The 24,519-nt window shown below is 43.2% G+C and overlaps 2 protein-coding genes across 2 annotated transcripts in view; one reads left to right on the top strand and one right to left on the bottom strand.

Annotated features, from left to right (window-relative positions):
* Positions 1-17,280, bottom strand: part of grb2b (growth factor receptor-bound protein 2b) — a 32,850-nt gene extending 15,570 nt beyond the window's left edge. The window contains exons 1-2 of the mRNA XM_030793464.1: positions 17,137-17,280; positions 15,754-16,057 (exon numbers count right to left, since the gene is read on the bottom strand). Coding sequence (XP_030649324.1) covers positions 15,754-15,831 — 78 coding nt within the window. The 5' untranslated portion in view covers positions 15,832-16,057; positions 17,137-17,280. The remainder of the gene's footprint in view (positions 1-15,753; positions 16,058-17,136) is intronic.
* Positions 17,281-21,003: 3,723 nt separating this feature from the next.
* Positions 21,004-22,500, top strand: mchr1b (melanin-concentrating hormone receptor 1b). Its single transcript, XM_030793898.1, has 2 exons — positions 21,004-21,073; positions 21,473-22,500. Exons 1-2 carry the CDS (start codon positions 21,004-21,006, stop codon positions 22,498-22,500), a joined length of 1,098 nt encoding a protein of 365 aa, XP_030649758.1.
* The last annotated feature ends 2,019 nt before the right edge of the window (positions 22,501-24,519 follow it).

Raw genomic sequence — 24,519 nt, 5'->3', positions numbered from 1 at the left:
CATTTGACCTGCAGGTCTGGTGCACTTCTGTAAACAGTGGCGGTATTGTATGAGCAGAACATCAGACGGCTTGTGGGTTTCTTGGAACAGGTAAAATTGTCGTGGAGTTTAATTTTGCCTTCACAGCCTTAGGGGATGGGAGTGTATTTGTGCCGCGTTTAAAGGAGCATTCGGGTAAAGCACGTGCGTACACAAAGCCAGCCACTGGTGCCTTGGGGTGTTATTTCTTCCCAAACTAAGTGAAAAGGACCTGGAACAACAAGGCTCATACAAAGCCGTCGTTTAAAAAAAGGTACACGATGATGGAAAAATTGAGACTGAACTGCATTTTCTTTTAATCAGTCCCCCAAATGAAGTTTATTTAAACGAGGTCAGTGGCGGGAATTCGGAATTCTATTTTGTCAGCTATTTTCCCGACATCAGAAAAGTTCTTTTTCCTCTTCCCATTGTCAACCGACACGCTCGTGTACTGAAAGTGTGTATCGCCTGCGAAGATTTACTGCGAAAAACTACTTCCCGTTTCTCAGGAATCTAAAGCATTATCTGATGGTAGACCACACTTTCCTTTGATATTTATCTCAGATTTCAGACCGAAAACACAGGTAAGATGACAATCTGTAATAACATCCCTACCAAAATGCCCCCCCCCCAAAAAAAAAAAAAAAATCACTTGCCCATCAAAATTATATTCCAGAATGTGTGAATTAAAAATAGCCCTGATTCAGTTGAGATAAAAACATATTCTCTGTCTGTATATGTTGTAAGGAAGTAGACCTCTCGAGTAGAGAGAAAAGGAGTCCAAATTTGGCAGGGTGACTCATAGTTTTAACTGATACCCCTTTGAGGAAAGAGAAGGGTTGATTTCCTAAAGGACAACACACTCCCTGCCACACGGCAAGTCTCACAGGAACTAGCTTCCATTTCAGTGTTGGCTAAGATCAAGTCAGATACTTCCAACAACAGAAGTGAGGAGGACAAATGATTTGGAAAAAGATGAAGTGGTTATAGGGAGGGGGCATAAACAAACAAACAAACACCACGAAAACCCATCTCCAGATCATCTCTCAGAACACTGTGGATAACATTTTGACCTATACTTTAATTAAAGCTGTTTTAAAAGGCCTATGAAAGAGAAAAGAAAAGAAACAGGGAGTTTTTTGGGGGGGGGGTCTGAGACCCCGAGACCCCAGCGTTCACTAGTTGAGGATAACAACTGCCTTGTCAAATGCATTTCAGCAAAACTAAACTGCCATTTAAACTGCCTTGCAACATACACACAGAGAGAGGAATACATATATATATATATGTGTGTGTGTGTATATGCATATGCATATATATATATGAGATCAGGACTTGTTTTTAACATATCAAAGCTTTCGTGAAACCATGGGTTTTTTTTTTTTTCTTTTAGGTGTGATGTTGAGATAGCGAGAATGAGCAGGATTTGATGCTGACTCTGCAGGTGTCTAAACCTGTAAGCAGAGATAATGAGACACTAATCTACAGGGCGTGTGTGTGTGTGTGTGTGTAGATGTGTGTTTATCCGCTGACTGTGATCAAGAAGCCTTGAGCAGTTCTAATCCCTGCTTTACAGGGCCACTTTAACAAGCTTCCCCAGTCAACCCACACAGGGATTACCACATTAGAAAAGATGCTCTCTGTCTGATTCTCTTAACTTCTCCTCTCACTTTCTCCTTCTCTCTCACTCTCTCTTCCCATCACATTCTCTTCCTTTCACAGATTTTTCATCTTCTCTCTACTTTCATCCTTCTCTTTCTCTCTCTCTCTCTCTCTCTCTCTCTCTCTCTCTCTCAGGTAGCACATCCCTCCCTCCAGCCCTCTAGTTCTTCCCTCTCTCGCTGGCTCTGAGTCTCTGAGTCTGGTGTACAGTTAAGCCATTCTGGCTCCTGACTGATCTGCCCTTCCATGCTACTGAGTTTATGAGGTTGACATCACGGCTGAGTTATCAGAGCCAGCGACGGAAAGCTCCGCTCTCTGCCATCTAAACAGCCAACGGAGGAGAGAGAACGCGCAAAGAGAGAAAAGAGGAGAAGGACCAGAAACATCACAAGGAAAGCGAGGGGAGAGATGAGAGGAAGGGGAGAGAGAGAGAGAGAGAGAGATGAGAAAAGAGGGGAGTACAGAAGAGCGGGATGGAGAAGGTGCCACAAAAAACACACAGGACAACTAAACAATTACAGGAGGTATGTGTGTGTATGTGAGTAAGAGAGAGAAATATTTTTGGGAAAATGACCGAGTTATCCAGAGTTTCGCTCCGATCCAAAACACCCCACAGAAAGAGAGAGAGAGAGAGAGGAGGAGAGGCAGATGTCAGCTGTCAGGCGATCCTCTGTCACATCTCCGTCTCTTTTCTTTCTTCTCTCATTTCTCTCTCGTTTGAGTAAAAGTTGACAGGATGGGTAGAACCAACTAATAAACCCCAACATCGCGGTGCAAACCACATCCTTCATCAGAGCTACTGTTTCCTGAGCAGTCTCCTTCAGTAAGCGGTGACGAAACATTACTGGTAGAGGCTACATCTCTCCTTCAACAACCCACTCTCTCTCTCTCTCTCTCTCTCTCTCTCTCGTTTCTGTCAATGAAGAGGACATCGCACATTAAGGTTTTCCCCATCACTCTCTCCTCTCTGAGTGCTAAGTGACATATCCCTGTGCTACTGACAGTCCTATGCTCCACAAAGCATCTGAGACACACACACACAGACACAGATGCCCTGTAGATGTCTGTGACTGAGATAGACAGACACGGACTCACATGGACACAGATGCCCTGTAGATGTCTGTGACTGAGATAGACAGACACGGACTCACATGGGCACAGATGCCCTGTAGATGTCTGTGACTGAGACACACACACACACAGACACAGATGCCCTGTAGATGTCTGTGACTGAGAAAAACTTCCAGCAGTTTGGTCTTTTGGTTAAGTTGAGTCAAGCCGAAGGAGAGTAACGGCATGATCAGTGAGGATGTGATGTGTTCCCTCTGGGAGTTACAGGGGGCCAAGAAAACTTTGTTAGGCACGTGCGTGCACACACGTACGCACACACACACACACACACACACACACACACACAGACAGACATGCCACGCAGTTCTGCATTCTCTTATCAAATTTCTGCACGGATAATCAAGAGCTAAAATTACACAGTGAGCAAACACGGGAGGGACATACCGGTAATATCCCCACACATCACATACAGACACACACAGAGCACTGGGTCTACAGCAGCCAGGTCACATGGGCCAGCCTGAGCACAGTGCAGGAAGGCCTGTAACTGTCACATTTCACCCAATACACTCTCCTTACTGCCAAGCGTACTCCCTAACGACCCGACGACAAATTCAAACTGTACTTTTTTTTTTTTTAACCATGCCTTTCTTAAGTATGAGGTCAATCACAAACTGGACGTTTAAGTGGACCTTTTCATGATCAGCCGGGTATGTCAGAAGCTTAAACCGTGCATTTCCGAGAGAGAACCTTAGCAAAGACTGGAGGTTAACACGCGAAAGTTCCATTTGAGTTTAGCGAAAACATAATCGACATCCACACACGCACGGGAAACGATGCTTGTTAACGATAGAAAAGATCATTTTATCTTCTCTGTATAAAAGGTGGGTTTAAAGCCCAAGTAATGAAACTGAAACTTCTACAGACGACCTATCAATGTAATATAACCTTCCTCTGCGTAACAGAAACGTTATTTTAAGGGAAAAAAAGGTACAGGTGACGGTAAGACCACGTGGTGGCTCTGACAAGCAGAGCCAAACAAAGCTGTGCTCCTGTGTGTGTGTGTGTGTGTGTGTGTGTGCTCGCGTGTGTGTGTGTGTTTTTTGGGCGCGTGAACTCCGAAAGCATGGACGTGGAGACAGGAAGTCACTGGGGGGAGGTGGATGACACACCAAACAGGAAGTGAGAACAAAGTGGTGATGAGAAAGCACCAGTGAACTCACACTCACGGAAGTCTCCGGAGTGCCAGTGCACACGCTCAGTGGCCTTTGGTCTCCCTGTTCTATTTCCCAGCATTCTCACAGACGAGGTGGAGGAGGAGGAGGAGGAGGAGGAGGAAAAACCGCCCCTGACTGGAGTGTTTTTGAAAAACACACCACTTGTATGTCATAAAACAGTTCTAATGACAACAGCGGGGAATAAGGAAACAGAAACATGGGGTAAAGAGGCACAGTGGTAACGGCTCAATGTCTGTTCTTTAGAGAAAATGTCCGTTGTTTAGAGACACATTTTTTTCCCCCTCTACGCTCAAACCAACTCTTAGGTCCGAGTGCTGAAAAAACCTGTACAGCGTCCAGGACAGAGAAAAGCCACGTGAAAGGGAGAAACACAGACAGAGAGACAGACAGAGCAAAAGTGTGCAAGTGTGTGTATGAGAGAGAGAGAAAGAGAGAGAGAGAGAGAGAGAGAGAGAGAGAGAGAGAGAGAGAGAGAGAGTCTATTAGAAAGAAAGAGAGACAAAGACAGAGGAAAGCAGAGATCAAAGATCTGTTGACAGAGGTTGAGAAGTGTATTTATTTAAGCAGGAAATGAGATTGCTGGCACACGGCGGAGCAGAGTCACACACTGAGCCTGTTTGGGCCTCATTCAACACTTTTACATCAAAAATTAAGCACAGCATCAACAGAACAGTTTAAAGACAAAACAAAAAAAACAAAAACCAAACCTAAACAAAAACGTCCCTCAGTTTCGTCTCCAATTATGGCTTTCTGTGGCTTGGAGGGGAAAAAAAAAAAATTTGGGCACAATTACTATTTGATCTCATCTGTCTACTTGCAACTTTTTGAATGAAGTAAAAATGATGATGCACAGTTTTGACAACTGACATATGTTTTTTCTTTTCTTTTTCTGTCTTTTCTGAAGGAGAGAAAAGGAACTGACATGACTTGCGCTGTTTTGTGGGTCCTTTTACACACCACGCGTACAGTCTGAATGTTTCAGAGTCAGGTAGAGTTTGCTTAAGGCAGTGTATGAACAATGCTCTCCAAAGAAAGACAGATGATCTTAAGAGCCTGTCTTCTTTTTTTTTTTTTTCCTTTTTTTTTTTAACATTTCCTACAGAGTTGTAACGCTGCGCAAATTCAAAAGCGCTTACTTCCAGACGCGTCTGACCGATCGGAGCGCAAACCTGTGTATTTTAAGACTCCTTAACCTCGAGAGAGTGGTTTGTCTTCTCCCTCTTGACTGCCGTGATTCTGCACCACGTGAGCGTAGTTCAAAACCGACGGCATCTCCGCACCGGAGAATTTCCATCTGCGTCAGCCGCTGGGAAAAGCTTGGGAGTTCCTAAACGCTGATGGAAGATGTTCGGCCCGATTTTTATATGTGTGGGCCGCCAGAAGAATGTCAACAGGTCGCGATAAGGGCTTTTTAAATATTCACAAATTAGGAGACGAAAAAAAAAAAGGCTGTGCAAAAGTTGAACTCTGCAAATAAAAACAGGAAGGATCAGAGGCTGCTCTGTTAGACATGTTACTCGCTGATAAGACACCAGAATACACACACACACACATACTCGACAAAGAGACACACAGTGCTAAACACCTTTCACTGCTGTTGATTCCGTTAAAACGAGACTGTCGACTTAATTCTCCGTGTAGACGTACGTGTATGTGCGTGTGCGTGTGTGTGGTTGTGTGTCCGTGTGTGTGCGGTTTGGGGGTGGGGGGGTTAAATGACAATGAGGTGGGGTTGGGGTGTAAATAAGGGGATGGATAAAGATGAATGCACGACCTGGCCACAGAGAGATGAGAGAGAGAGAGAGAGAGATGAGAGAGAGGGAGAGAGAGAGAGGGAGAGAGAGAGAGAGAGAGGGAGAGAGAGGGAGAGAGAGAGGGAGAGAGAGAGAGGGGATTTGCTTTGTTTGAAGCGACAGCTGACGCTCAGCGAGGCGATGAAAAGTGCGATGCTCATCAGGAACCCTGTGTTTTACATACCAGACCAGTGTGTGGTCAAGATCAAAGAGCCCACAGCCTCGTGGCATTTGATCAGATATCAATGCCGTACAGTATCAGGAGGAGCGCGGACATTAAAACACACACACACACACACACACAACTCTTCTTCGCTGGACGTTCCTCTAGACGAACAGCCGTTGTCTGTTTCTCTTTAGACGTTTACAAACACAAAACACATGTACAGACTGTACAGACAGATGTAAACAACTCTTTTTTTTTTTTCTTTTTGCCTAACTTGTTAATGAACGCAGATTAAAACCCATGCAGAAAAGGACAAATCCATAACAGGAAACGGACGCAAAACTTTGCTGTTCATTAATCACTCGACACGCGGCATGCCAAGCGGAAAACTTGGTAATAAAACACTATTAATCTGTTACTGCTGCTTTAAAAGTCACTGAAAAATCAATATTGGAATGACGTAGAAGGAAACGGTTTTAAAAATATCTGAGCAGCTACGGGTCTGCCCGCCTGCACCGTCAGGATTATAAAACCGTTTCTATTCTTGGGGGGAGGGGGGGGGGGGGGGGTATCTGCAGCTTGTCTTTACAGAAGACAAACAAAGGCTTAAACTGTTGTGGTCTGAAGCGATTAATGGCAGAACGAGAGAAATGGCGAATGTCACAGCCCAACTTGCTCAAAATCCGTTCAGCTGGGGGTTGGGTGGGGATATTGGGATAGGATGACATGGGATAGGATGGGACAGTCGGGGGCGGGGGTGTTATATAAATGGACAAATCGGCATGAAAATCATATCGAAGTCCAGGTTCATTCAGATCCACTGAGAAGCAACTTCATCTGTTTTAGAAGTGATTTGCATTGTATGATAAGGATACACTTGCATGCACATGTGGGTATATGAGTATTTTTACACACACACACATAAATATATTATGCTTTATATATATATATATGTGTGTGTGTTAACACATAAATATAGCAGCATAGTATCATCATTAGCGGGAACTGAGGCTTACACTGGGCCTGAATACCCAGAACAAGATCATTTCACCTTAATCACAAAAAGTCTTCATGGTAAAGAGGAACCAAAGAGACAGCTGGAAAAAAACACCCTGTAAAAATGAACTCTAAAAAAAGGATATGGTGAAGAAAAAGAAACAGCAACTTAAAGCTGGGGGGGGGGGGGTGGTGTGGTGGTGGTGACAGCCACTGGCAGACAAGCATCGGGCCCCGTCAGTGATGAGGCGACATGCAAAAGCAGGTAGAGTGCAATGCATTAATGCTTCTGTTAGGGGGACTGTGTGTGTGGGCGTGTGTGTGTGTGTGTGAGAAATGTGGACCAAAAGCAGATTTGGTTTAGGGGAAAGGGGGTGGCTACCCAACAAAAATGTCCCCCTCCATCACACTGAATGCCACACACACTGAGACACACACGGTATGTTCTCTTGAAGGCGCGGTCACACAAATGAGTCGGCGTTACCATTCTCCTCGCAAAAAAAAAAAAAAAGGGGTGGGGGGTTTGCGTGAAACTGACACACACACACACACACACACACACACACACACACACACATATGCACACACTAGGATGCCACAACTGTTTCTGTGGGTTGTTTTTAAAAAAAAAAACACAAAAAGGCTGACACAGCCTACACGCATGTACGGAGACACACACTTAAACATGATTAGAGGTAAAAACTGGAGGTCTGACACCGGGATGACAGCCTGAGGCAGCGGAAGCTCTCAGGGACGTTTTAAGTTTGATGAGAAAGTTCTAGACAAACTAAACAGTGCCTGAATAATTCAGTTTGAACTTAAAAGACCATCAAAACGGGTGCACAAGAGGACAGAGGGAATTAAAAAAAAAAAAAAAAAAAGAGAGAGAGAGAGAGAGAGAAGAAGAAGAAGAAAAAAAAAAAACGGCTTTGTTGTTTGATGAAAGCACTGTCAGTGTTTGCTGGTGACAGACCACAGCTGAATATGTACGTAAGCGCTTCATTCGAGTTGCTCATGCCAAAGATTTCCAAATAATGAACCCGTAAAGGGGAAAAAAAAAAAAAAAAGGCTCCAAAGAGCAAGATACTGACCGTGGTGATGAAACGAAATGTTCGGAAAATTTCCTTTTAAAATTTCAGCGCTTCGCTTGAAAGATTAAAAATCTGAGAACAGAGACTGTGACGCAAGTCCGACTCTGAGAAACAGGCCTGACGTGGTTTTGGTTACGACACAACATTCTGCAGCTTGGTCAGTACACACACACACACACACACACACACACAAACACCATGACCTGTGTGTTGACAAGGATATTAATAGCGTCCTATTTCAAACATTAAAATCGGGCGAATGATGTGGGAGCCTGCGTCTTGACAAACACAGGCTACGACACTGGTCGTGGACCCTGGTCAAGTGATGGAACTGGGAACCAAGCGGTCCCGACGTGTGCTAGACACCTCCAGACTTTACAGACACCTCCAGACTTTACAGGCACCTCCAGACTTTACAGACACCTCCAGACTTTACAGACACCTCCAGACTTTACAGACACCTCCAGACTTTACAGACACCTCCAGACTTTACAGGCACCTCCAGACTTTACAGACACCTCCAGACTTTACAGACACCTCCAGACTTTACAGGCACCTCCAGACTTTACAGACACCTCCAGACTTTACAGACACGTCCAGACTTTACAGACACGTCCAGACTTTCCAGACACCTCCAGACTTTACAGACAGATACATCCACTTCCAAAGACCAAACACACTTGGCATTCTGTGGCTTCCTTAAAAATACTAGCATCATATTTGCAATTACATTTACTTGTTTAGCAGGCGCTTTTATTCAAAGCGACTTCCAAGGCAGGCAGAAACACAGACTACGCAAACAGCCATTAAGAAGCTGTCTGTTGCATAAGTGCCTCTGCTAAGTTCAGCATCATGCCAGATACACATGCAAGAGGGTTGAAGGAAAAGAGAGACTCTTGAGAGACCTGAATTTTCTCTTTTCAAAGTAAAAAGTTGTTTTTTTTTTTTTTCTGTTTTAAAGTCACTCTCTCAGTGAGTCGATTACTGAGTCACTCAGCAGGAGTAGATCATGAATAGTTAACTCAAGTCCATATTCTCCATGAATGATGGCTAAATCTCCCCTCTGGGACCTTAAGAACATGGGAGGACGGACTTCCCCGATCCAGAGGCTCCGAAAAAGAGACTGCCATCCTCAAACTGTCACAACGATTATCCCAAACGCTGGCTGATCAAAGCCAAAAAAACCAGTCTGACCCTCTCCGCTGGGACACCGGCTACATTTCCAATGCAAATGGGGCCTTTACCGTGTTTAGTCCTACGAGCGTCTGTTCTGTGAAACAGGGAAAAGGAACTTTTGGGAACGCGCCCGTGTTCGAGAAGCGGTGTAAGAAAAACGCGAACGGGTCGGCTGGCGATTTGCCCTCGAGACGACGGGTAAAGACGCGAGGATTTCCAAACGTGGAAACGGTGCTCTAGGCAACTGTTCTCCAGTCCTCTTCAAATCTGTGCAGAGATAAACCTCGCCTGGCACTGGAAGAGATGGAAAGCTCTAGCGTCTGTGAAACATTTAAGGAACCTGACCATTCGTCTATATATAACAGCACTGGACAATTTGTACAGTAGTACACCTCACCTGAGAGGAAAACTTTGACATTTAGTGATAAAACAGTAGTCATTCCCTATTCGAGGCTGAAGCATGAAGTCACTGTCTCCTGCTGTACTTTAAAGTCAGTACCGGTATATTTACTCATTCATCAGATATATGGCATATACAGCAAGGCTTTTCTTTTTTAATGTTTTTAGTTTTAGTAATAATGATGGAGTCTATTTTTTCTGAAGCGGGGCCCGCATGCAGACAGTGCCAATGCAGAGAACACTCCCCGTGGTACTCCACAGACAGTGAGACTCCACAGACAGCGAGACTCCAGACAGGAATGAGGGTGTCCCTGGACGTCTTCAGATTTTCGTGAACAGTCCTGAAGGCACTAAATATGAAACAACATGCCTCATTTTTTCCCCCCCCCAAAGCATGACCACAGTTCCGAGGAAAATGATGAGACAGCTCCCGCATTCCGATATGGATCACTGTGTGTGGGATTACTCACTGTATTGGGAAATGTGACCATACTGCAACATTAGTTTACTTGTTTATTATTATTTATTATTATTATTGTTGTTACGTGCTTTGGACAAACAGTACACTACACACTCTTAATAGCTTCCCCTCTCACATTTTTTTTAAATTGAGTAAAAACAAGGGGAGACACAAACTAAGAGAGAGAAAAACTGAAGAGTTCAGACCACATGACTCAAGACTGTACTGGTCTGTCACGGCTAAGGCTACGTGCTAAACTTAACATGACAAAGTGGCTGAGAGAGCGAGAGAGAGAGAGAGAGAGAGAGAGCGAGAGAGAGAGAGCGAGAGAGAGAGAGAGGGAAAGAGAGAAGAGGGCTTGTTCTATCCTGTCCCACTCACCTAGAGTGGAAAATCACAGAGAAACACAGAGAGAGAGATAAGTACCGACTAATGGAGTACCACTATCAATTTTAAAGAGCGTTTCACTCTGGTTTCTAAGTGTATGCATAGAGAGAGAGAGAGAGAGAGAGACAGATAAAAAGGAGTTTCTCACAAAACTTTTCTATAAAAATCCTTGGATGAGAGCCACTGGCCCTGCTGCATAAGGGCTTTAATGCTGTTACTTACCTCATGCCACATTCAGCTGTCTACCTCTGTCTGGGGTCTACGACATCATCACTGTGATACTCACACTGACAGCGCACAGGTGCATCAAAGGCAAGAGCCTCCTGACCTGAAGCTGTCTCAAGCACCCTTCCAGTACAGGGCTGCACTTAGCTTAGCTTGACTCGGCACAGTTAGCGAAAAACAAATTCTGACTCTAGACACAACACAGTTTATCATAACCAGTGCTATCCTAATACTGGACCGTGCTACTGACGCGTTTTAAGGTTCGTATAAGGTAGCATACATACAGTACCGTCCCATGATTGGACTGAGCTTCGAAAACATTAGCATAGCTTAGACCAATCCATCAATGGACTGAACTTGGCTTTGCGCAACTCTACACAGCAAACTCCTTCCAGGCACCTTTGACCAGTTTTGTTTGTGAATGAACCGTGTCTTTTAACAAGTTTTAAATTTTTTTTTTTTTTTTTTTTTTAAGAATCATATTTTCATCTGGCATTCCTACCGGTCCCAAACACACCATTTACAGTAGATTACAGGTAACAAACTGAGCAAAGCACCTTACCGCTGTTTGCCAGAACTAGTGATGATGTCATCAAGATTTCACAGTAGGTGGGAGGGGCTATCTCTGTGTTCTTAGAACTAAAAATCCAATGTGCAAGCCCAGATAAGTATGATGCTTTGATGAGACTAGACTTCTAAGAACAATGGGAGGGGTGAGACATGGCAGACAGAACAGTGGCAGTGCACGTTAAGCAACAACAATGACGACAGAAGAGAAAAAAAAAGACAGAAAAAATCTGCACGCTGTCTCCAGGACGGTGCCCCGGGGCTGCGGATGGTCTGGACCAGCTGTTTCTCGCTTTACGCTGAAGCGATGAGAGAAGACTAAATGAAGCAATCAGGATGAATCACTCCCTAACTGAGCCTTGAGGCTAGGAATTAAGCGTGAATGAATGGTGTCATTACGAAGGCAGCCCACCCCTAAAAGCTTAGCAGGTATAAACATAGCAGGAGTGTGGCAAACTGTGCAGCGATGTTACTACCAACAAAAACCGACGAGCAACAGCTTGGCAACCTCTTCCCTCTTTTCTGGTGGGTGACGCTAACTGAACGTTCCACTGCGTTTAGTAAGAGTGATGAAGTCAGCCAGTTTTGGCCACAGTTCTGGTTGGACCTAAGCAACTCTAAAATGGTGTGACTCGTTTGATGCTTGGCACATATCATTCAGCGGTGGCACAAACACAAACAGAGTAGAGCCAAGGGCTTGAGGTCTGCGCGGCCTCCTTTTTGGTGTTGATTGGGAACTGATCTTTAGGGCATGTTTTGAGGGCAAACTCATATCAACTGTAGGTAATGCTAATAGTCTGACGTTCTGTTGTGCAGAGATCAGATCCAGTTTAGTCACAGTGGGTCTGAATATATGTATAAAAATAGATATAAAAATCTCTGTCTGAGGAGTCAAGCTCCATAAGGAGCGCTAGCATGAGTGTTTGGTTACGGTCGTCTCTGGGTTGTTATGTATGGTTTTGAGGCCCATTTCCACGTATTTTCACCCGCAAAGCCTTATGCAAGGAAAACGCTCAGCCACAGAGCACAAGACTAGACAGCATAAGAGAAGACACTTCAAGCTTACGTCTTCACTTTTACAGTGTTTGATTTCACAACAACAACAACAACAACGACAACAACAACGACGACAACAAAACCGGCCAAGTGGTTTTAGCGTCCTGTCAGGAACAATTCTCTTGTGTAACATTGTAGCCTCACACAAGGGAACCTCAGGGATGTTACACAAACATTTGCTTACTGGCTTGAAATTACACTTGATGTCATCAAGATTTGAGAGCAGTGACATCAGTTCTCGGAAAAAAAAAAAAAGTCGCAAGCTCATAGGCTTAGAAGGGCTTCAAGTTAAAAAGGAAGCAAAAGATGATATTTTTTAGGAGACAAGACAGCTGTCTAAGATGCTTCGCTGTTTCAGAAAAGAAAAGAAAAACTCCATGCCCTTTCACAGCAGTTAACAAACAGCAAAAGCAGCTTACTCTGCTACACACATCCAAGCCTAGGTTCAGGCTTAAGCACTAAATGACTGATTTACTTCATATTCATAGTGCCAGCAAGCACCGACCAATCACAGCCCACGTTACATTTTTCCTTTCCTTCCACACATTCCGTTAGGACTCCTGTTTCTGCTAAAGGATCTGATCAACGGGAGAACATGTAGAAGAGGTGGGGATTAAAAAAAAAAAAAAAAAAAATACATTTCTGAAGTTTCTTCCTTTACCCGAGCGGAAAAAAAAACTGTCCCAAATTCACAGAAGACTGCTGGCTGAGCAAATGAAAGAAATCTTATTTCGCCACATTTATGCAAATTTAATAAGCACCGTGCCATTTATCTCTATCTGCTGTCTGGCCAATTCTCCCCGGTACCCATGCAGTGAGATCAAGACTTTGGTCTTTTTTTTCTTTTTTTAATGGATCTAATAGAATCACTTCCTCATGAAAGCACAGGCAAGAAAAAAAACTCAAATGGCGGACTCTTCCAAGCCTCCGAGTCTTTCATTTTGATGTCAAAATGTGGTTACATAATCAAGAGAGAGGAGAGAAAGACAGAAGAGCTGGGAATGAACACAAAACAAAAAAAAAAAGAAGAAGGAGAAGAAGAAGAAGAGAGGAGAGCGAGAGGGTCAAAGGTGATTCTGTCAGATGTGACGTACACACTGCTGAAGGCTGTAAGAGCTAAAGTGTCCCTAGGCCAAGGAAAAACCCCTAATAAAGTTCTCTTAAGAAGGGAACAGTGTAAACTTGATTAGTGTCCAATGTGCTATTTGTCATTGGTCATAAGCTGGGGCGGGGGGGACTATAACCTGTCGGCATCTTTAACCTGATTGACAATGTGCCTGGCTTACGAGACTCGATTTAGACCGACTGACGGCGAACGTCAGTTTGAGCATTTCTGAAAAAGGTCTCAGTCACGCAGACAATGCTACGCTTAACACAAAACCAGAAAGAAAGACAGAAAGAAAGAAGCGTTAGGAATTAACACCAAAGTGCATTTGACATCACCCCTGCAGCCCCGTGGGTGTAGAGAATTATTCAAATATGTACGACGCTGCTTCCTTTACAGCAGGTTTCCACAAGAAACGCCAATGAACTGATGATGAGTGTGGAGTAAGGGTCACAGCCCACATGCCTCACACAGCAAGAGTCTGCTGGCCATCAACACATCGCTGTTATGACACAAAACAAGGAGAGCGACAGGCCTGAGCAGACGCACCGAGTGACGGTGGTTTGGCCCCTGTTGCTATGTTCTATCCAATGTTCCCATATTCTCTCTGACGGTGATAAAACTGCGCAATCGTAACGAATTTTGCTAGTGCACTTGTACCGTTTGCTCGCCGTCTTGGTCAGGGAGTTTGGAGTAACTGGTACCCTCCAGTAGGCCTACAGTAATCTTTTGTTTCTTACTGTTCACTGGTAAATGCTGATGGCTTCGATAAATGTTACTGGGTTGTTTTTATTTGAATAGCCATCATAAACGATTCAACAATCTGAGTTTTGTAAGGCAGTGAACCAACATAGACTTCAGTGAAATTAGAATAATGTTTCGGTGTTATGCAAACCTTACCCCTCAGATTGAAAAAAAAAAAAAAACCACACCATACACCAGGGTGCTTAGTTTGCATTATACATTCAGGGCCCACTATAATCTTTTCTGAATGATAAATCTGATTTCAGAATGCTAGACTTAAAAAAAAAAACCAAACAAACAAGCGAGTGCTATTTGTTTCATCCTCTTTACCTCACCTCTTCTTTAAACCTCTCCTCATAAGAAAAATCTTTTATTTCAAAGAGAGAGCAGATAACTCAAAGTGATGGATGTAGCGTGTTTGAGAACTTTATATCGCCTACGTCTGATACGCCGGATAAGGATTATAATGATTACGTTTAAATCTCTGAACGCTGAAAACCTTTTCTCGTAGCTTTTACAAGATATCTTACAATCCCGTTTGGGGGGGGGAAGCCTAAACTCTTTTCAGGGAGAGAGTGAGAGAGAGAGAGAGTGAGTGAGAGAGAGAGAGAGAGAGAGAGTGAGAGAGAGAGAGCACGAGTAAGGCTTTGCATAATCTGACCAATGACGTACAGCCTCCAGGTCTTGCCGGATTAAGAGATGCGGCCGTGAAGATTAGCGTCGAGATATGAAAGACAGCGGCGAAATTAAATGCATCCCATTCTTTCTGCTCAGAAATCCCTCCCTCAACTGGCTCAGAGGAAAAAAAGAAAGAAAGAAAGAAAGAAAGAAAATAAAACCACAAAAGTCTATACAAACTAGTCTGGCACACACGCCATCCACAAACAGTTGCTGAAAAGAGGTCAAAGGTTTCAAAAGAAATTGACCCTACTAAACAAACATCTACATGTGAAGGTTACATTGTCACACTGGGTGTCAGGTGGTTTTCGGGAGTCACACGTGGTCATGCGTTGCTCACCACAGTGAGAGATGAACTAACATGTTACAGAGCATCACTGAGCTACAGCTGAGTGCAAATGGTGCAAGGGCTGCTGTAATTCGCTGTGGAGAAGGTGATAAGATCTTGAAATTTTCCCTTGAAAACCTATGCCAAACATTTCCTTGAAATTAGATAGCAGAAGAGGCACATGGTGTTAATAATACGCACAGATGTGCCCCCCCCCCATATCACACATGATAACACAGCATCATAACACTGCAGATAATAACAGACACAATTTTACAATCACACCCCAAAAAACTCCTTGAATTTTTGATCAGTGTACAAGATAGGCCCGGCTGCTGTTAAGACGAATACGAAAGGAGCTCGTTTTTGAAGATTCCGTAACCTTTGGTAAATAGCACTACGTCTAAGTACACAAAGGCGCATTACAGGAATACACACAAGACAAATCAGCGCACGGACCGGGTTTAAAATCAAGGAGGTGATTTTAGAAACACCGACAATCTTGCACAACACTAAATGCATGCAACAGCTCAGTAAAACAAGACACCTACAAGCGCTTTCAACACGTTAGAGGACACTGTTGTCGTATTTACCTTTAGAATTTGCCCACGTTTAAAACTTAACTCGTCATCCGCAGTTGCATTGAAATCGTACTTGGCGATGGCTTCCATGATTTCTGTGTGACAGATCTCTACGAGTGAAGAAGGTACTTGAATACGTTGCAAATGTAACTGGCTGGTTTTACTCCTCGCTTGTAGATCAGATGAGACAAAAGACGTCTCAAAAATAAAGAGCCCAGATCCTGGATACTACGATTGGTCGGTCCGAGTCTCTCCTCCTGTCTCTGACCCGCTCGTCCTGCGTCTAGATCCTTACATAAAGGTCACAGTAAGGTACCTGCAAGCAAAAGAAACGGTTTACACAAATCGGGGCAGTCAGCTATAATGATTTCTTTGATCAAGTTGATTTTAAAGCCGTTGCTTCAGAGTAGAAACTCGTTTATTGGACCGCGCCCCACGATATGACTAGAGTGCAACAGCAAACGCTCCCCCATAAAGAGGAAGGAAATCAACTGTTTGACGTTTCTGCGGGCCAATTAAATTTGGCATTTATCAACGACTGTCCAATCAGATGACACTAAACAGGAGTAATGGTCCAATGGAAGAAAACAGAATCAACGCAAAACTCCAATAAGCTTTAGTCAGTCTGGTGTTAAACCAATAGATCTCCTGTATTTGACAACCTTCGGAAGGCCGAGCAAAACTCCAGTCAAGATAACGTCATCGTCTGTAGGGCATGCATTCGAAATGTAGCCAAGCATCTTTTAAACAATTAAATTTAGCTACCTCTTCTACAGATATTTCAAAACGAAACCACAGACCAGTTCAGGGCAAATAAAACACTTCTTGTCAACAGTTCTTATCTAGTGCAATGCAATGTGTTTACTAACTCGCTAACAGTCCTTCAACAAAATGTAAATTTAACCACAAAATGTTCTTCTCAGAGCGTGTATGCATTCCTATACAAAAATACCTACGAAAAACTACAACTGTTATTTTTCCCAGAAGTTAAATTACATACACAAAGTTTATGCAAAGTTAAATACCTCGCATGTTACAGGATGACCTAAATGCAAATATGTTATTTTGTCAGCGTTACCTTATAACTGAACGCTACCAAACGAGCAAAAACAACAAAAACGAAACATGGCTGTAAATTTCAATTATCTCTTCTAATGTACGTTACATCCGTTAATTAAGTTAAAAAGAACTAAACCGCGTACTTACACACGAATTATAAGCTAACTGTTAACAAACTGTTAGACGGGTTTGTTGGTTTCCAATGCGGTTTCGTGTTGCTAGGCTAAGTCTGGCCTTTCTGGCTAGTTAGCCTACTGACAAACGTTTTCGTTTCTGCTTTGAGCTAGCTAAGCAAGCTAACGTGGATCTATGTAGCTTATTAAGAAACAAACTCACCCCTCCCAGAAAACCAAACGAACGTGAACTGAAACCCCCGTACAGCTTTCTTTTTTATTTTAAAGCCCACTTTAGTGTTATTTTAACTCTTTCGCTTGTTGTGAGAACTTAATGAGTACGTTTTGCCTTCAAAATTATGAAAGCTTGCTGTTGTGCTACTAACTCGCGCTGTTTATTTCCGCATCCTCCCACACGAACGGGCCTCAAAGGTCCAATTTTCCTTCCTTAACAAAGGATTCGTAGACATGATACTGAGGTCCGCAGAGTAGTTGATCTCTGCATCAAATACAAGGCATATGTTAGATACTTAACCTCTCCTTGACATCTTAGCGATTTTAAGTAATACATCTCTGAAAAAACTTGGTTTAAAATATAATAACAAAACACTATAATCTGAACAAAAAATGTGAGCATACATGCATGTTCTGTTAAAACGTGTTTGTTATCCTGAGATTCACTGTTGCCTGAGATATTAAAATTATGTTCCTTGATGATAAAGGGGGAAAAGTCTGTATGATAACATTCACAATGATAGGTAATATCAATATCAAATGATCAGTTTGCTAACGCTCTGGTAAAAGTGTTTTCTTTTTTTCGTTTAATAAATTGGAATTTGCTCCTAAAATTTAATTAACTGTTAAACCACGGGTAATCTGAAATACACTGTTGCAAACCTGAGCTCTTTAAACGAAATCACAAAGGCATATCGGACAATATAATATTTTAATAAACCGCCTGTTAACTGTCTCTCTGGACTACCCAACAGCTGTTAAGTCAGATGTTAGGCAGTTTTTAGGTAGAAAGCTTAAGTAAAATATTTGTATGCCTTTTTTTTTCATTCGAACGACTAAACGGAAATGTACCAAACGTCATGTTAGGGATGCTGTGTCAGGAAGATTGTTTGGACCTTTTTGCCGTTGGCCACATGGTGTTGCCTATGGATAACAGCGTGGGGAGCGTAAAATAAACCGTCTTTGACACCAGTCAGGATGTTCTTAATTTTAAAACAGTAACAGAAAAATAAAGAAGTAACAAAAACTGATGCTGTTCAATGCTAAAACAAAACCAAAACCAAACAAACAACAACAACAACAACAACAAAAAACGTGCAAATCCACTCCATGAGCTGCAAGGGTGCCTCTACCCTCAACCTATATACAAGAGCGACATCTTCTGGTTAAACCCCAATCCTTTATTCACTCCTGTGATTCCGTTGATTATGGTAATTGAGTGATTATGCGTCTGAACATAATGTTAGACTTAGAACGGTAGCCCATTACTCATAACAATTAAATTTAATAAATCTACATTAGTGAAACCGTCGTCGATATGTATGTGCAGTTAAACTGTTTCAAACAGAATTGCGATAACGTATGCAATGCAGTGATTCCAATAATCTGCTCAGCATTTAGACAATATATAGCTTGTGCAGAGAGGTAATCGAGAACCGAGTTTCAGGTATTGCAGAGAGATTGCAGAGAGAACATGCCTTCTAATATACACTTCCAATTAAATAGTTTCAAAGAGGACCTCTGATGCAACATAGGCTGCCATATATGCACAGCTCCAGTTCAGGACAGAGTTGTTAAACAAGTAATGAGAACAGTGAGAGTGACATCCGTTATCGTTTATCATTTGTACTATAAAGTTTGCAAAGCACTTAATACTAAGAGGCTACTGAAGTTTGATAAGATAAGGGGAAAAAGTAAGGCACAGAGAAAACTGTATGGTAACATATGGACGTATTCTTTATCACATTCTTGTTCTTTCTGGTGGGTGGTATCTTCCTAAGTCTCAGGCCTCCTACCACAGGCCTGGGAATTTGAGGGCACAACACAGCATTTTAGCTTTTCTTGGGATTACTCTCTTCTTGACTGGACTGGATGTTGTCATGCCTAGGATGCCTAGGATGTGCTGGAGCCACTTTTCCGGCACTGGGGGTCCAGGCCCTGAGTGTTCCTACCACCGGTGGGACTACTTTAGTTTTCACTTTCCACATTCACTCTAATTCCACCTACAATCCCTGGTATTTCTCTGGCTTCTCACATTCCTTCTTTTTTTGATATAACTGTCGCATGGGATTGCCAAGTCTATCGCCACTGCTGTTTGCTGCTCCTTATCTATTATCACTATATCCAGTTGGGTGAGGCATTACTTGTTTATCTGTCCAGATCTGAAAGCCCCAAGGGGGGCCTCAGGTTCTGTTGTTTTCAAATACACTTTGCAGTGTCTCGGTTTTACACTTGGGAGCACCCAACACATATTCCTTGCAGATGGTCCTGTATATGATTCCTGCCCCTTAGCTGTGCCCCTTAGTCTACTACGCTCTTCTCGCCTGCGGCCCTGTTTTGATTGATCTAGTGCTTGGAGTTTTGATGGACTGTTCTATTTACTTGTAACTGGTGCTTTGGGCCTCTGGTGTTGTTTTCATATGATACATGTGGTGAACTTGTGCACTGACTGACAGTATCAACACAAAGTTATATCACAGACCTACCTGTCTTTTATAAAAGGTTATAACCTCAGTAGCTAGTTGCCTGTTCTTATTTCATCTAACTCTGTTTGTGTGGGTTGGGGGGGGGGGGGGGGGGGGGGGGTGACTGTGTGTGTTGTTGTCTTGGTTACCCTGAAGACGCAAACGCCATAAGCAATGGCTGAGGGAAGAACTTAACTGTCAGTCTACAAGCTTCGGCTGATTTTCAGTCAGCATAAAAGCTTCAAAGAAACAGTTTAGTCAACTGTTTGACATTATAAAATGCACTTTGGTCTTGTCATCTCAGTCGTCTCTCAGACCCTTTTTGGTTTATAGGAGAGGTACATCATAATCAGAAACAATTCAAACCTACTGACTTTTTTTATTTTTCTCCAATACAGTTCTCAGATGCTTATCATGAATATAAGAGCACTCTCCGTCGTTACTGAGAGTGTATGAACAATTCACTTTTAACCCCCGGTTCCAGCTCAATCCATCTGTAAAGCACTTCTGCTCAAATTGAGGTGGGCGCACAGTAGCGCGCCTCACGTCACATATCTCCAATTTTCCATTGGTCGCGGCGAGGCTGAACAGCTAACCGCTGTATTTTTCAGGTGGACTTCGAGTGTCAACGCAAGTCTTCACTCTCGGCTCACAGGCAAGCCAGGAGACTGCGTATGACATTTCTTTTGGATGCGATAGCATTTTTTTTTTCCTCGGAACGAAATCACACGAATGAAACCTACCTGTCCGAAGAGCCTTCGGCATTCATTTAACCGACAAAATAAGGAGCTCAGCTAGTTTTCATCGTAGATTTGTTTATTTATTTATTTAATGACATGAGAAAAACTTCATGGACAGACTGGACGAAATATAGAACACACCTGTCACAGCATCCCTAGGGGAATTTTGTGAAATATGTTAAAACTGATTTAAGAGAAGGAAAAAAAGAAGATCGTCATACTGAATAATAAACGAAAGACAATGAAATTTAATGGGAACCAGTTATGAGAGCTGAATCAGATGGGTCGCCAAACGAAAGACATCTCAAGCCATCATTGAAGAACTGAAACATGTGACAGATGAGGTAAGTGGCGTCTTTGACAAGAGCTTCACTGCGGGAAAAAATAGTTTAACTTTTAAAACTACAAATTCATCTTAAGAAAAGTCATTTAAACACATATCCTCCTTCGTGCAAATTTCAATATTTGAAATATGTGTAGTCCTTAAGGGAAATCAGAATTTCCTGTATTTCATTTCTTTGTGCTTTCTTGTCTATTGGTTTGATCTTTCGTCTATTGCAATCCGTTCGCCCTTTCTTTTACCTCTGCCATATTTTACCTCTTATCTCTCAGGCGTCATAGTTTTCCCCAGGAACTATTACCCAAACGAACATGGATTTCAGCATCGACACCAGTAGGAATTCAACGCTTCGGACGAACTCATCTCTGGACGAGTATGCAGGTAAATGTTCTCCTTTAACCACTACGTTTAATGGCACAGGTGACATCAGGTTGATCCAGTTTGCATCGTATTGTGTGGTGGAGTAATCTACTTAAACAGACTTCGATGAAAAGGGAAAGATGGAAGACCATATTCACAAGATGTGACACAAAATGTCACAACACGTAATTCACAAGATTTTTTTTTATTCACAGCTTACCGCCAACTCTATTAGAAAAACGTAGAAAAAAAACCCGCAAATATTTTTAAAATCAGTTTCCATAGCCTTTTATGAGAACTACGTCTTAGAAATGGATTCAGATGTTAATGCGCCATGTATATTGGGCTGTGTGGGGGGGGGGTTAGCCATGCATTTGTGACACCATCTTCTCCACACGTTCCTTATGTACCACCCCGCAGAGCCTGATGAGCCGTACCATAACGTGCTCCTTCCCAGCATCTACGGCATCATCTGCTTCGTGGGCATCATCGGCAACTGCATCGTCATCTACACCATCGTCAAGAAGACAAAGTTCCGGGCCCAGCAAACCGTGCCTGACATCTTCATCTTCAGTCTGTCCATTGTGGACCTCCTCTTCCTTCTCGGCATGCCTTTCCTCATCCACCAGCTGCTTGGAAACGGGTCGTGGTGTTTCGGCGCCACCATGTGTACGGTCATCACCGCCCTGGACTCCAACAGCCAGACCGTGAGCACCTACATTTTAACCGTGATGACTCTCGACCGTTACCTAGCAACCGTTCACCCGATCCGCTTCAACCATGTTCGGACTCCCCGCATGGCGGGGGTCATGGTGGCACTTGTGTGGCTGCTGTCTCTGGTCTCCATCACTCCCGTGTGGATGTACGCTGGGCTGATGCCTTTACGCGATGGCTCGGTGGGTTGCGCCCTGCTCCTGCCCAACCCGGCGACGGACACTTACTGGTTCACGCTCTACCAGTTTGTGCTGGCTTTTGCCCTGCCGCTGGTGGTCATCTGCGTTGTCTTCTTCAAGATCCTGCAGAACATGGCTGCCACTGTGGCACCACTGCCCCCACGAAACCTGCGGGTTCGGACCAGAAAGGTCATGCGGATGGCCGTGGCCATCTGTCTGGCTTTTTTCATTTGCTGGGCTCCATACTACATCCTACAGCTGGCCCACCTTGCCATCCAGAGACCCAGCTTTGCTTTCCTCTACGCCTACAACATCGCCATTAGCATGGGCTACGCTAACAGCTGCATTAACCCCCTGCTCTATATCATGCTGAGCGAGACTTTCAAGAGGCAGTTCATCGTGGCCATCCGCCCCACGCAGAGGGACTGCCGGGCTGATCCGGGCACGGGTGACGGGAGCGTTAGTTTAAGGATGGCACCAGATGGTCTGCACCAATCACAGTCCTCCAGAGAGCTGCTTCACAACATGCTTCCCGTCACTGTGGCCGTGAACTAAACCGCTCCATCGGATCAGTACTTGGCTTGGGCGGTGTCAGTTTTTTTCATACCATCATACCTTCTGGACATTTCACCGGAGTACATGGCATATGACTGTAATTGTGTAAAAAAAAAAAAAAAAAAAAAAAAGAAAGAAAAAAATCATAAAAGCTGAGCTGCTGGTGATAGCAGTCAGAGAAGTCAGAGACAGAAGTTGGAGACGACTCCTTGTCAAAGAGTTAAAAAGATCACTCTTTGTTTATTTCAACAATACCACTCCACTTCCTCACAGAACACAAAATATAATTACCATGGGGTAGGGTGACCAAATACAAATAAACCAAATGTGGGACAAGTCGTAAGTTTGTGTGGGACTATGTGGGACATGTTACCAATCCCGAGAGGTGACCTAAAACTTTGATATAACTGTAACTATAATTATCTAACTGAATAAGAAACATTTGTACTCTGCCTTTTGGCTCATATACACCTACACTTTGTCCTCTAGTCGATTCCACAGCACGCCAGTTAGGCCATCAACATTCCCTCCCTCGTACACAACTATAGCCTATAGAATAAAAGAAAATGAAAGTAACCTGTACAATGTGAAAAAGTAAATGCTCATATGGAATCGATATTCATCATATAGTCGTAAAAGTACTAGGGCATTTAGACAACCACTGGCCGATTAACCAACGGCTGATTCTCAAGCTGTCAGTAAACCCAAGTCGTTCGCAGTGTTAGAGCAGTCCTATGTGATATCGCTCGGAAGCATAAAACGCGGAGACGAGAGGGCTAATATAATTTTACCATTTCTAAACTGGAAAAGATTAAGTAAGAAAACCTAGGAATATGTTGCAGCCCATTCTTTACTAAAATAAAAACATTTTCCATTCTTTGTGGCCATGACGTCGCCTGATAGCTTTTATCTTCATATCTGCAAAGTTTGTTCAAGTTTGTTTTTTGTGACGTAGTCGCGGAGTTCACAGGTCCCACGGCCGCACAGTTTGATTGAACCTCTTGATGACCGCCTTCACTGCTCTCTTTTCGGTGATTGGAAGAAAGCCAGGTTTTTAGAAAAGCTTTGCTGGGTTGCATTTTTATGAGCCAAGCTGGTCCTTTTCACTTAGCGCTGTTAAATTGAGTAGAAACTATGATGCAACGGCATAAGCGGCTCATGTGCCGGGCAGGTAAAAGAACGCAGTGTTCTTATTTCTGACAATTGAAAATGAAATGACCAATGAAAAAGCGGGACATTATCTCGATATGCGGGATGCGGAACGAAGGGTCAAAATGCTGTGCAGTACATCGCGAAGTGGGACGCCTGGTCACCCTGCCTCAATACAACATCGTATCAGTTTAATAGAAAGGAGGAACGTCTTTATTTTCGACGGTATTGAAAATCATACCTTCGCAATGTCCAAATACCCCGGTATACTGTAATACCTTGATTCTGCCCAATCCTAATCAGTACCATTGATTTCAATTTGAATTAATAAAGTTTTTTTTTACTTTTTCAACTCCAGCCGGTTTCAAGAAATATACACAGTTCTGTTTGATTTGCATTGTATTACCATGGAGGAACTTTCTGGAAGGCTGTGTTTGAACCTTCAACAAGGCCATGGTGATCATGTGAAAGTTTTCTATGACTGTCACCCCCCACCCCCCCACCCCCTGACAAAACAAACAGACAAACAAACTATATATCGCCTGTATTGAAGGGGCAAAAAAACATTAATGAGAAATGCCTTGTGAAGCAACCCAGAGCTCTTGGGTTCCCAGGAAACAACAAAATATCAGCACGGTAACACTGAACCGCAGGAAAAGAGGATCTCAACAGGTCATGTCAGCGAACTCAGTGGAGGTAGAAAGTACACCACCACAGATATGGATACACCACAGTCATTGAGAGAACCAGAGGAAAAAGTGTGATATGGAACCTTTTTCTGTAGAGGGCAATATTATGTATAATCTGAATTTAAAACGTTTTCCTTTCCTCCAAAAGAGAATTACCCAAAAGACAAAATGTACACGATGT

The sequence above is a fragment of the Chanos chanos genome, chromosome 16 (genome assembly GCF_902362185.1).
Source record: "Chanos chanos chromosome 16, fChaCha1.1, whole genome shotgun sequence".
In the NCBI taxonomy this organism is placed as follows: Eukaryota; Metazoa; Chordata; class Actinopteri; order Gonorynchiformes; family Chanidae; genus Chanos; species Chanos chanos.
This window is presented reverse-complemented; position numbering and strand designations above follow the sequence as displayed.